The 13334-nt window shown below is 33.7% G+C and overlaps 1 protein-coding gene across 1 annotated transcript; it reads right to left on the reverse strand.

The window, feature by feature from the left end:
* Positions 1-269: 269 nt before the first annotated feature.
* LOC131873409 (SKP1-like protein 1) lies at positions 270-701 on the reverse strand. The gene has a single exon (XM_059216324.1). It carries the CDS (start codon positions 699-701, stop codon positions 270-272), a length of 432 nt encoding a protein of 143 aa, XP_059072307.1.
* Positions 702-13334: the final 12633 nt, after the last annotated feature.

The raw sequence follows: 13334 nt of genomic DNA on the forward strand, positions 1-13334 counted from the left end.
ATATATAGTATTGTCAATAAAGTCCTTAATTGCCACGGCCAATAATGCATCTTTCCAACAATCCATGTTTCCAACATCATCTGATTTCAATAATATAAAAAATCTCTTACAGATATAAGTATAGCTCAAGAGAAATCGCAAAAATTTCAAACATAAATAGTGAATAATTAATTTATCAAGATTGTCTCAGCAAACTGCTTTCAGATATACTTTATTCATATCCCTACCTGGTCTCTCACAGGATTGCGGCTCATACCTCCTCATTCAAGTTATTCTGTTCCATCTTTAAAAAAATTGTCCTTAATGAAATTTGCAATAGTCTTAGATAACAAATTACACAAGCCAATAATTTGAAGAAAATCAGCAGCCTTAAGAATGTGACAGACAGACCCCAGATTTCGATCGGCAGCCATAATATTTTTAGCAAAGTCCGTATCCCATATCTTCACATCTTCTTCTGATATACTGTTGGATTTTGCATGAGCATGGTACTCACAATACTCTAATACTTTCTCCAGAACTTTGACAGGTTCGGTGTGACCGGAAGGAAGACAAAGCTTTAGAGGCTCCATCCCATGATGTGTGTCTTGGATACAGTTCTTTATGACTTCTGATTCCATTGCAACCATTCTCTCCACCTCGAAATCTTCAAAGTCTTTCGTACCTTTGCACAGCCTCAATGTAATGATATTCGCTGCCATTTTGTTCTTCACGGAATTGATAGCAACGCGGAAAGGAAATGTTATCAAATTGTTAAATTGATAACAGGAGGGAACATATTTTTATCAAATCCCCTTCGCGTAAGTTGCCCGATTTTTCAGCAAGTGAAATAGGTCTACTTTATGAGATTTTATAACTCTTATAACAAGTCCAGTATATCTAAAACATCTAGAGATATTATAATTTTTATTTTTATTATTTTTTATGACAGTTTTTTAATATTTTTTGTCAATATGTTTACATTTTATTTCTTATAGTTTTAATTTTTATTATTTTTATGTGAGTTTTTTAATATTTTTTGTAATATGTTCACGTTTCACACCTTTCTACTTATTATTTATATTCATGGGTTTCCTATTCAATGAAGATTTTATAATTTTTATAACTTCATTTTGTTACAAATCCATAGATATATTATAGTTTTAATTATTATTTTTTATGTCACATTTCACCCCTTTCTACCTTCACATAATGCATAATGTTCAAGAGTTGGTTTTTAATTTTATAACTATTCCATAATTATAGGCACTATCTATTATATTATTATTGCAAAATATATTATCTCAAATTACTATCCAAACTGCCTATAAACAATTTTTTTAGGGTGCCGGTAGGAAAGAGTGGAGAGGAGACATTGATCCTATGTATTTATAAAGATGTAGATAAAGTAAAGTATTGTCCACTATGTGGCACTTGTTTTAAGTTTGTTGCATTGATCCTATTTATAAAGATATAAATATATAGATAAAGTAAATTAAAAAATTAATACTTGTTCTTATATATTTTTTAAAAGTATTTTTTAATTTTAAATTATAGAATTTTTGTCAAACTTTTTATTAAAAAATTCAAGGATACATTCAAATCAATCTTATTGAAAAAAAAAATTTAACTAACAAACAATACATATTTATCTTATTAATTTTTTAATGTATTTTCATTATTTTATATAACTTTAGTGTTGATGTTTTTGTATTTGGAAAATAAATGTACCTTTTCTTTCAATTATACTCTACTATAAATATAAATTATGATGAATTGAACCTCAATCACAAACCTTATAAAAATAATTAGCCAAATTCAACCCTTATCCTAAAAACAAGCCAAATTGAACTCTAATCATCAACTTAATTAAACCCTAACCTTAAAATCAATCCAAATTAAATCATAACCTTAAACCTAATTGTACACTATAACTAATTAAACCCAAACCCTAAACTTAACTAAACACCAAAAAAAATGAACCTTAACCCTAAAATTAATTAAATATACCAAATTGAACCCTAAAACTAGATTAAATATATCCCTAACCTAAAAAATAATATAACAATAATCCTAATAATAAATTAAAATTGATTCATATTGAACTATAAGAAAAATTAAACCCAAAAAAAATAGAATTGATACTTAAACCATAATGAACTCAAAATTTATTTGTAAACCCTAACACTAAACGAAATTTAACTCTAATAATAAACCTTATAAAACCTAATTTTAACCCTATATCAAATTTAACCTCCATCTTACATCAACTACAATTGAACCATAACACTAAACTAAATTGAATCATGATGATAAACATAATTACACACTAACAAAAAAAATTGAACCCTTAACCAAAACTAAATTTCATTTGAATCCTAAACCAAACTAAACCCTAACTATAACACAAAATTAATTAAACCATAACCCTAAACCTAATTGAATATTAAATCAAATTGAACCCTAATCCTAAACCAATTATACCATAACACTAACACTAAACCTTAAACCTAAACAAAATCAAATCCTAACACTACAGTAAAAAAATTGTAGTGTCTTGGATACAGTTCTTTATAACCTCTAATTCCAAAAAATTGTAGTGTCTTGGATACAGTTCTTTATGACCTCTAATTCCATAGCAACCATTCTCTCCACCTCGAAATCTTCAAAGTCTTTCGTAACTTTGCACAGCCTCAATATAACGATATTCGCTGCCATTTTGTTCTCAACGGAATTGATAGCAACGCAGAAAGGAAATGTTATCAAATTGTTAGCTATACAAGTCCAGTATATCTAAAACACTTAGGATAATTATAATTTTTATTTTTATTATTTTTTTTATGATAGTTTTTTAATATTTTTTCTCAACATGTTTACATTTTATTTCTTATAGTTTTAATTTTTATTATTTTTATGTGAGTTTTTAATATTTTTTGTAATATGTTCAATGAAGATTTAATAACTTTTATAAATTTATTTTGTTACAAATTCAGCATATTAAAATAGGTAGAGATATTTTTTTTTTATATTATAAATCGAGAGACCAAAAAAGATGTTTATATAGATGAGTTCAAGGGAGGCAGGGTCTCAACAGTGAAACCAAAAAGAACTAGACGAGTGTCATATACAATGCGAAAGCTCCAAAATAAAGTTGTGCTTGCTGCCATAAGGGACTAGAGGAGGATTTCATCCTGGTCTTCTAGCCATGTGGTCCACCCCTGTGGTCCTTCCATCCAGACCACCTTCTTCCTTTCCATGATTTGTATGCAAACCTGTACAACAATTTTATAATGTGTGAGTTTTTTTTAAAAACCAGTAAGTTCCCTAGCATTACCTTGGAACTTCTCATTTCTGAGTTTCCAAATAAACCAAAGGATAAAAGAAGACAAAAATTGCCAAATTAAGTTAGCATCCTTTTTAAGATTATGGACGAAACCAGTAACTATATCATAAGTGAAGACATGCTCAGTAATGGATATTCCAAACATTAACCAGATCTCCCTAGCAAAAGGGCAGTCAAGGAAGATGTACTAAGTGGACTCAGTTTTATTGCAGACATAATAGAGATCATATGCAACTAGATTATTCCTAATAGGCAATCTATCCAATAAGAGTTGCCATCTGAAACACTTGATCTTAGGGGGGATGGGAGATTTCCAAAGGTTCTCAAAGGTTTTATACCAAGCGGTAGGGTTGTGGTGGACATTCCATAGGGTGTTGACATGGTCGATCATAGAGGTGTCCTGGTTAAGCAGGTTGTAGATAACTTTGGATTTAATTTTTGGGAGGGGGGAGCCATCCTTCCAAAGGAATGAGAGGTACCTATGGGTGTCAACATGAGTGTTCTTAGGGAGATTAAGGGTGTTACAGGCATTCCTAATCATATTGTAGGTCTTCTTATGCGAAGCAGTGAGATTAAATTTACTACTAAGTTCCTCCTAGGTGATGAGGTTGTCATTTTCTAGGATATCCATAAGATACTTAATCCCCTTGTTATGCCAGAATCTAGCAGAGTAGCCACGGGTTAAGGCCAATGGCTTAGAATTGTGGTGGAGGTTCGACCATATCGACCTTTCACCATGTATAGTGTTGTCACGGTCAATGCTAGAGTTGCAGATAAGTCTACGCACATGCTCCCAGGCTTTCCAGATGGACTTAAAGACCTAGGTGCCTTGGACAGACATCGAGAAACTTCCAACAAGTAGATCACTTAGTGGGAGGACTTTCTATGATTTGGCAGCCTTGGGGAATCCATTTTGAATGTTGTTTCTGATAAGAATCTTCCAAGGTTCTTTCCCATCTAGTGCATGAAATATCCATTTGGCGGCAAGGGAGATTCCTTGTAGCTTAAGATCCTTAAGGCCCAAACCTCCAAGTTTTTTGTCTAAGTGGCACCAAGCCCATTTTACCACATGGGCCTTTCTTTTGTCCTTACCATCAGACCAGAGAAAGCGTCTGATAGCCTTTTGAATTTCATAAATTTGATAATTGTTGAACATCCAAACCGAAGAGTAATAGATACTATATGAGGAGAGGATTTTTTGACATACTTGCACCCTACTTGCTAGGGAGAGGATCCTATTATCCCACTTGTTGAGTTTCTTATCAATTTCCCCCTTAACCCAGGTCCACATGTCCTAAAGAGAGGGGGAAATAGAGAAGGGGATACCGAGATACTTGACAATCATGTTGGGTCCTCCCCATGAGTACCCATCTTGATGTAGCTAGCCTGGAGGTTCATCCTTCCAGCCAAGTAAAATAGATTTGGAGCTGGAGATCCTGGCTTCAGAGGCTTTACTAAAGGTGTCAATTTTTAGGTTGAGGGAATCGATGTTTTGCCTAGAGAGCTCTAGGAAAAGAGAGGTATCATCAGCAAATTGGATATTCAGCAACTTAGAGTCATCCAGGAGCACAATGCCATGGACTCTAGGAGATAGAGTATCATCTCTAAGGAGATAAAAGAGGGCATCTGAGGCAATAAAAAATAGAGTAGGGGCAAGAGGGAAGCCCTACCTTATGGATCTAGAGAGAGGAATAGGCTAGGATAGGGTTCCATTAACTTCAATCATGGCGGAAGCATCTTTGAGGAGAATTCAAACATAATCATAGAACTCGTTAGGGAAGCCGAAAGCTCGCAGCATCCTGGTTAGAGGTTCTAGCCCATTCCATGGATTCCCAGCTAGTGACAAGGTTTTCCAATATGTACCTACCTTTAATGAATCCAGTTTGGGTAGAGAAAATTAATTTTGGAAGAATATTTTCAAGGTAGGTAGCTAAGGCTTTGGCAAAGATTTTATAGGAGACGTTGAGGAGGGTGATTGGCCTCCAGTTCTTAATGAGCGATTTGCCTCCTTCTTTAGGGATGAGTTTAACAATACCTTTATTTATGAATTCCCCTAGAGTGCCATTGTCAAGAGATTCATTGTATATGTCATAGAGGTCATGCGTGACCCATTCAAGATTGGCTTTGTAGAACTCCGTGGGGAGACCATCGGGGCCTGGGGCCTTATTATCCTTGAGGGCTTTAATGGCATCGGCAATTTCTTGTATAGAGATCCTGGCTTTGAGGAGGAGAGCATCATCTTTAGAGATCCTTTTAGGGATGATGGTACTACATTTGTGTCGAGCCTCTTTCAAGGCCTCATGATCTTCTGAGGTAAAGAGAGTTCTATAGAATATTTCGAAGGCCTCTTTGATATCATTGAGATCCAAGAGTTCATTGTTGTCTACAATTATTCTATCAATTTTTTCTCTCTTTTTTTTCTGCTTAAAAAGGTTAAAGAATATTTTGGAGCCTTTATCTCCAAATTGGAGCCAGTGGTTGCGAGCTCTAATGAAGGCTCCCTTGATTTTGACTGCCTAGTGCTTTCTGAGGATGTCTTTGACTTTAGAGACATTCTTGGCCAAGGTGGGGGAGGAGGGGTTAGTCTGAACATCCTACTCTAGGGAATGGAGGTGATGGGTGAGAGTTTTTTCTATGGCTCTAGAGTCCTTGGCTTTCTTTTGGCCAATGGTTTGGAGTACTTTCTTCTAGGAGGAGACATTCCTTGTCCACTTGAGAGTGTAGGATTGGGGAGGCTAAGGCTGAAGGTTGAAGAGCCTGACCACCTTAAGGGCACCTAGAACATATTGGTCTTTGAGGAGGGAGGTATTGAGAATAAATTTCTTGCTACAGGGGCTGCTGATGGGGAGCGTTTCTAGTGTCAATGACCACAAGGATAGGGAAATGGTCAGAAAGGGTAACTGGCAGGACAACAACTTCACTCCCCAAGTGGTTAGGGGAGAAGGAGAAGAAGTTGTTGTTAACATAAAATTTGTCTAGTCTAGAGTAAATACGATTGGAGCCTTGTTGAAAGTTACACCAAGTGTACCATAGGTTAGAAGCAGCAGTTTTAGTGCCCTCAAGGGGGTCAAATAACTGGAGTTTTTGTTTAAGTTTGTCCCAGTGAGGTTTTTCTGCATTTTTCCATTCAAAAGGAAGTCCCCCAGCCTTGTCATCTTGATGCTCAGTCATATTGAAGTCACTAGCCACTATCTAGGAGATACTTGGGAGGGAAGTCAGCCAGATCCAAAGGGACACTCTTTCCTTGTAGTCATTAGGTGCGTAGATAGAGAAAATGCCAAGGCTAGAGCCCCTAATATCTAGGGTAGCCCAAGATGCTCTGTTGCAAGGGGAGATCCCTTTATCCCTAATGTTGCTTGCCCACTTAGGGGAGATAATAAGGCCAACTCCTCCCTTTCCTTTCGGGTGGTTGGTGCAAATTTTGATTGCATCTCTCCAGATAAAGTCAAGTGAGCTATCAAGATGGAAACCCACGGATTTAAGGTCTTGCAGCATCAAGAAATCTATGTTCTTGTGGTGATTCAAGGCCTCTAATATTCCAAGAGATGTATTTCATTAGAGAGGAGGGTGGTAGAGATATTATAGTTTTAATTATTATTTTTTATGTCAGTTTTTAAATATTTTTTTGTGAACATGTTTACATTTTATTTCTTATAGTTTTAATTTTTATTATTTTTATGTGGATTTTTGAATATTTTTTTGTTAACATGTTCACATTTCACCCCTTTCTACCTTCACGTAATGTTCAAGAGTTATTTTATAACTAGTATATTTAATTTCGATCCTTATATATTTTTTTGTTAAATAGTTTATTGAAGTGTTATATTGTTTACTTAAGACCTATGTTATAGGTATTATATTTACTTTAAAGTTGTTTTATTTAATTTTATTATATGACTAGAGTTTTAATTTATATTACTTTTTATGTTGGCTCTTTATATATATATATAGGCTCTTCAATTTTTTCATAAAATTGTTTTTGTTTCTTCTTGATGGTAATGATTGACTTTTAGGATAGATGATTGTTTCTCTTTATTTCAACATATCTAACAACAAACTTTTATATACAATAATATAATTAGAATTATTTTATTAGGTTTAAATACATTTTTTGGTATTAAAAGAAAATCAAAATTAAATATGTTAATTATATATAATCAGTGAATACTTAAATTATATATAATAATATATTAGTAAAATTAAATATATTAAATTATTAAAATATTAAAAAAAAATTAGAGATTAAGATTTTAATAAATAATTTAATATTATGCATATTATTAACCTAATTAATTATAATCTAAATTATATTTATAATATAAATACAATACAATATTATATATCCTTATCATATAATATTAAATCTATATAATGCAATAATGTAAAAAAATTAATAAATTAATTATAAATAATTTGTTAATAATAACATTACCAAAAATATATAATAATAAATCTATTATTAGTAATTATATAAAAAAAAAATTATTAAATAATTATTAATTAAAATTAAGATTATTATTATTAATTTTATGGTTATAATTTAAATATATGATTCTAATCTAATTTATAGTCCTTAATTCTATTATAAATTTAATCTTAATTTTTATTCATTATTATAATTCTAAAATATTATAATAATGATTAGGATTAAAATTAGGTTTCTTAATAAGAGTTAGTGTTAGAATAAGGGTTAAGGTTAGGGTTTAAAATAAGGTTCAAATTATTTAGATTAAATTTGGACTTAGAGTTAGATTCAGAATTAGGGTTAAATTGTTTTAAAAAAGGATTAGGGTTGTATTTAATGTTAGATTTAGAGTTACAATCTCTCTATTATATTATTGCAAGAATATATTATCTCAAATTATTATCCTTTAAAAAAAGATTAGGGTATCTCAAATTATTATCCTTTAAAAAAAGATTAAGGTTGTATTTAATGTTAGATTTATAGTTATAATTTATATTATATTATTGCAAGAATGTGTTATCTTTTAAAAAAAAGATTAGGGTTGTATTTAATGTTATATTTAGAGTTAGAATTAGGTTAAAAATTTGGGTAGGTTAGAATTAAGGTTATTGTTAAGGTTTTAATTAGTTATAGATATTTTTGTAATTTTATAACTATGCCATAATTATGGGCACTCTTTATCTGCCACTATGTGGCACTTTTTTTAAGTTTGTTGCATTGATCCTATGTATTTATAAAGATATAGATAAAGTAAATTCAAAATTTAATACTTGTTCTTATATGTTTTTTAAAAATATTTTTTATTTTAAATTATATAATTTTTGTTAAACTTTTAATTAAAAAATTCAAGGATACATTCAAATCAATCTTATTGAAAATAATTTTTTAACTAACAAACAATACATATTTATAGATACATCTTTACAACAAGAACATTTATTTGTTAACCTTTTAAAAATTAAAAGCAATACATGATAGAAATGTAACATGTAGTTAAAATTTCAAGTAAAAATTTTATCTTATTAATTTTTTAATGTATTTTCGTTATTTTATACTATGGAACTAGTTTTATATCTTTAGTGTTGATGTTTTTGTTTTTTTTTTATATATTGCATATAAGGAAAGAAGCACTCTCCAAACTTCATAGATTTAGGAGATTACTAAGAGTTATAAACAGAGATATAGATATTTGTACATATGAAACTATAATGCTTAGATACAAAAAAGAGCCACTATGCTCATATCTAATTGCCTTGCACATGTCACAGCAGTATCTGCTCCTAAGTTACATCCATCCACGTAGTCCATCCCCAGGGACCCTCCATCCACACAGCTTGCTTTCCTTTGAGTAATTTGAGAGCAACTAGATCTGATCTTTAACAGGGTCTCAAACTTTGGCAACCTCTAATCCCAAGCACTACATTGCTAAGTTGACATCCTGCTTCCCCCTTGCTGCCTGCTTCCATTTGTATCCATTATCCATCTCATGAAGGTACGTCTTTGCATTTTCCATCCTTAATGAACTGGATGAATTTATGCTTCTCAATATTCATTTTCACATAAACCTCCAAAAAGCACCAAATTTCTCTAGCAATACTATATTCAAAACAAATATGTCTAACTAGTTCAGGAACCCTACAAATATTGAAAATATCACAAATGTTTTGGTCTTTTCTAAAGGGCATCCTATTGACAATCATAAGCCATTTAAAACACTTTTCTTTGGGACCAACAAGACTACTCCATAATCTTGAAAACATCTTCTGCCACTGTTTAACTGAAAAATCTGCAAGCCATAACTTATTAACATGAAAAATTATGGATTCATCATATCTTAGTGTCTTGTATATATTGACAGCTTTAATATTAGACACAGAAATGGTATTATTTCACAAAAAATTGTTACAACAGTCATTAGCATTCTTGCACTTTTTGGGTAATTGAAGTTTATCAAAAGCTTTTTTCATCATGTTATATGTCAACTTATGGGAGACTTGCAAGTTAAATCTATCTCTCAAGACATCCCATCTAAGAAGCCTATCATCCTCAATAATGTCTCTAAAGAAGAAAATGCCTTTTGTCGCCCAAGCTTTAGCAGAGCACCCTTGCATAAGTGCAAGGGGTCTGGAAGAGTGAAAGAGATCCCACCAAATGGATCTACCCCCATGGACAAACTCATTGTTGCTGACTCTAGTATTGATGATGAAAGGCCTAATACTTTCCTAGGCCTTCCAAATAGACTTGAAGACATTTGAGCCCTGTACTGAGACTATGAAGTCTCCAGCCACAAGGTCACAAAAAGGTAGGGATTTCCAAGATTTGGCCTTTTTCGGTACAGCCCTCAGGATGTTATTCCTAACCAGAATCTTCTAAGGTTCATTGCCATCAAATGCCCAGAAGATCCATTTTTCTGCAAGAGCAGTCCCTTGGATTCTCAAATCCTTTAGTCCTAGTCCTCCCAGTCTCTTGTCCTTGTGACACCATTCCCATCTCACAAAATGCATCTTTTTATTTCCTTTTCCATCGGAGCAAAGGAAGTTCCTGATGGTTTTTTGAATTTCCAAGATCTGGTAATTGGGGAACATCCATACTGAGGAATAGTAAATGTTGTAGGAAGATAGAATTTTTTGACACACCTGTACTCTCCTGGCGAGCGAGAGATACCTATTATCCCACTTATTTATCTTTTTGTCTATCTTACTTCTGACCCAAAGCCACATTTATTTGAGGGATGGTGAGATGGAAAAAGGAATTCCTAGATATCTGACTATTTTATTTGCCCCCCCCCCATTGGACCCCAAACTGCTATAACCACTCAGGAGGTTGATCCTCCTAGACAAGCATGGTAGATTTGCTCTAAGAGATTTTAGCCCCTGATATTTCTCCTAGGAATTTGATTTTTCCTTCGAGGGCCTCCATATTCGGTTTACTGAGTTCTATGAAGAGTGTCGTGTCATTAGCAAATTGAGCATTAATTAGCGCCTCACCATTCAGAAGTTTGACCCCTTGTACATTAGGAGAAATGGTAAGGTCTCTTAGAATATAATACAGAGCATCAAAGGCAATAACGAAGAGAGCAGGGGCTAGGGGGAAGCCTTGTCTAATAGATTTTCTCATAGTTATGTTCTATGAAAGGGAACCATTAACTTCCACCTGGGCCGATGCATCTTTGAGGAGAACCATCACCCATTTGCAAAATTCTCCTAAAAAACCAAATGCTTCTAACATCATTAGAATGAACCCCCATTCCACCATGTCATATGCCTTCTCAAAATCTAGGAGAAACATGGCTGCATTCTGTCCTGATGTCTTTACCCATTCCATGGCCTCCCAGCTGATAATTAGATTTTCAAGGATATATCTTCCTTTGATAAAAACTTGTTTGTGTGGAGAAAATGAATTTAGGTAGTAAATTCTCTAATCTGATAGCAAGAGCTTTAGCCAATATTTTTTAAGATACATTAAGAAGTGTTATCCGTCTCCAGTTTTTTATAAGAGACTTGTCTCCTTCTTTGGGAAGTAGTTTAATAATCCCTCTATTAATTCATTCTCCTAGGGAATCAGTATCAAATGCCTTTGAGTAAAGCTCATGCAAGTCTTGACAAACCCAATCCTCATTAGCTTTGTAGAATTCTACAGGAAGACCATCTAGGCTTGGGGTTTTATCATTATTCAGACTTTTAATAGCAACTTTCAGCTCTTGCACTATGATGGGACCCCCTCAATTCTTGCACATCCTCAAAAGTAATCTTAGAGGGGATAATCCTCCTATATTTTTCTCTAGCATCCTAGGAGTTAGTGGAATCTTCAGAGGTGAAGAGACCTTTTCTAGAATTGGAAAAAAGCCTCTTTGATATCATCCAGAGCCATTAATTCTTTGTTATCTATCCAAATCCTATCAATTTTCTCTCTACACTAGTTTTGTTTTAGCATATTGAAGAAGAACTTGGATCCTTTGTCCCCGAATTGCATCTAGTGAGCTTGAGCCCTGATCATGGCCCCTCTATTCTTATTTTGTTGGTGATTCCTGAGATTATCCCTTGCTAAGGTTACTTTTTGAGATAGTTCAATATTGCATGGATTGTCTTGGATCTTAACCTCACATAGGTGAAGGTTATCAAATAGTGTTCTCTCCTTCCACCTATAATCCTTAGCTTTCTTTTGTCCTATGGTTTGCAGAAGTACCTGCCAACTATTGACATTTTGATTCCATCTATCAATGTTAGAGTTCAGCTTTTTATTACTCTTGTTAAACAACCTAACAATCTTTAATGCGCTCAAAACATTCGGGTCTTTTAGAAGATTGGATTTTAGGAAGAATTTGTCTTTTGCAATTCCTTGCCTCTCAGAGGAGTCTCTGAGCCTAATTTGTGAGATGATTGGATGATGGTCTGATAATGAGGTTGGATAAACTGTCACTGAATTTCCATTCTTGTCAAGGTCAAAGGAGAAATGCTTTCTGTCAGCATAAAACCTGTCCAGCCTACAATAGATCCTATGCTTTCTTTTCTGATAGTTGCACCATGTGTACCAGATTTCAGTGTTTACCTTCTTATTACAAAATAGGGGGTCAAAAAGTTTCTTCCACCTTTTCATTCTCTCCCAGTGTAATTTCTCCATTCCTTTCCATTCCATAGGAACACCTCCACTTTTTTCTTCATGAGCTTCTATCATGTTGAAGTCACCCCCAACAATCTAAGGTATATCCGATAAGGCTACAATCTAGTCCCACAACTCAGTTCTCTCCCTGTCATCATTGGAGGCATAGACTGAACAAATATCGAATATGGTATCATTGAAGTCTAAAGAGGCCCAAACCGCTCTATTACACGGTGAACATCCTTGGTTCACTATGTGCTTCTTCCATTTGGGGTTGGCAAGTATCCCAACACCTCCTCTACCTCTATCATGCTTTGAGAAAACCTTGATAGAGTCTTTCCATATAAACTCTGGGTTTATTTACAAGGTAAATTTGACAGCCTTGAGTTCTTGAAACATAACAAAATATGCATTCTTATGCTGATTGACAAACTTCCTGACAATCCACTTCCTGTCTGGTGACTCCAGACCCCTAATGTTCCAAGAGATGCACTTCATCATAACAAGATGCATTATTTTTACTCTTTGGGTACCTTAAACTAATAAAAGCATCTAGGGAGTTCTTTCTTATCCTCATTATTCCTTCTATTAATTGAGCCCCTATTTTTAGATCCCAGTGGTCTACCTCTTCTTCTTCTAGGAAGAGCCTCAAGTTTCTCACTATCTATTATCCATTCTCCTTCTTCCCCTATTCACTCCTTATTTTGATAATCATCCTCAACCTCAAACGCCTTCCTAATGTCACCCTGACTGGGGATTTCTCAGGTCTTAGAACAGGGATCAAATGCCTTCAAGCTATCTGGAGGGTCTAAGTTATCTATTTCACTAGCTAAGATTTTATCTTCACCAACCTTAAGGTCAGCAACAATGACCTTGATCACACAAGTGTCCTCTAATTCAACAAACTTCTTTGGGGGAAGGACAATGATCATGTTAGGGGTGAGTTCA

Source organism: Cryptomeria japonica, unplaced genomic scaffold (assembly GCF_030272615.1).
Source record: "Cryptomeria japonica unplaced genomic scaffold, Sugi_1.0 HiC_scaffold_1672, whole genome shotgun sequence".
Lineage (NCBI taxonomy): Eukaryota > Viridiplantae > Streptophyta > Pinopsida > Cupressales > Cupressaceae > Cryptomeria > Cryptomeria japonica.

What these genes read in the sequence shown, in the direction of transcription:
- LOC131873409 (XM_059216324.1), bottom strand. Translation starts at nt 701, where the DNA reads ATGGCAGCGAATATCATTACATTGAGGCTGTGCAAAGGTACGAAAGAC.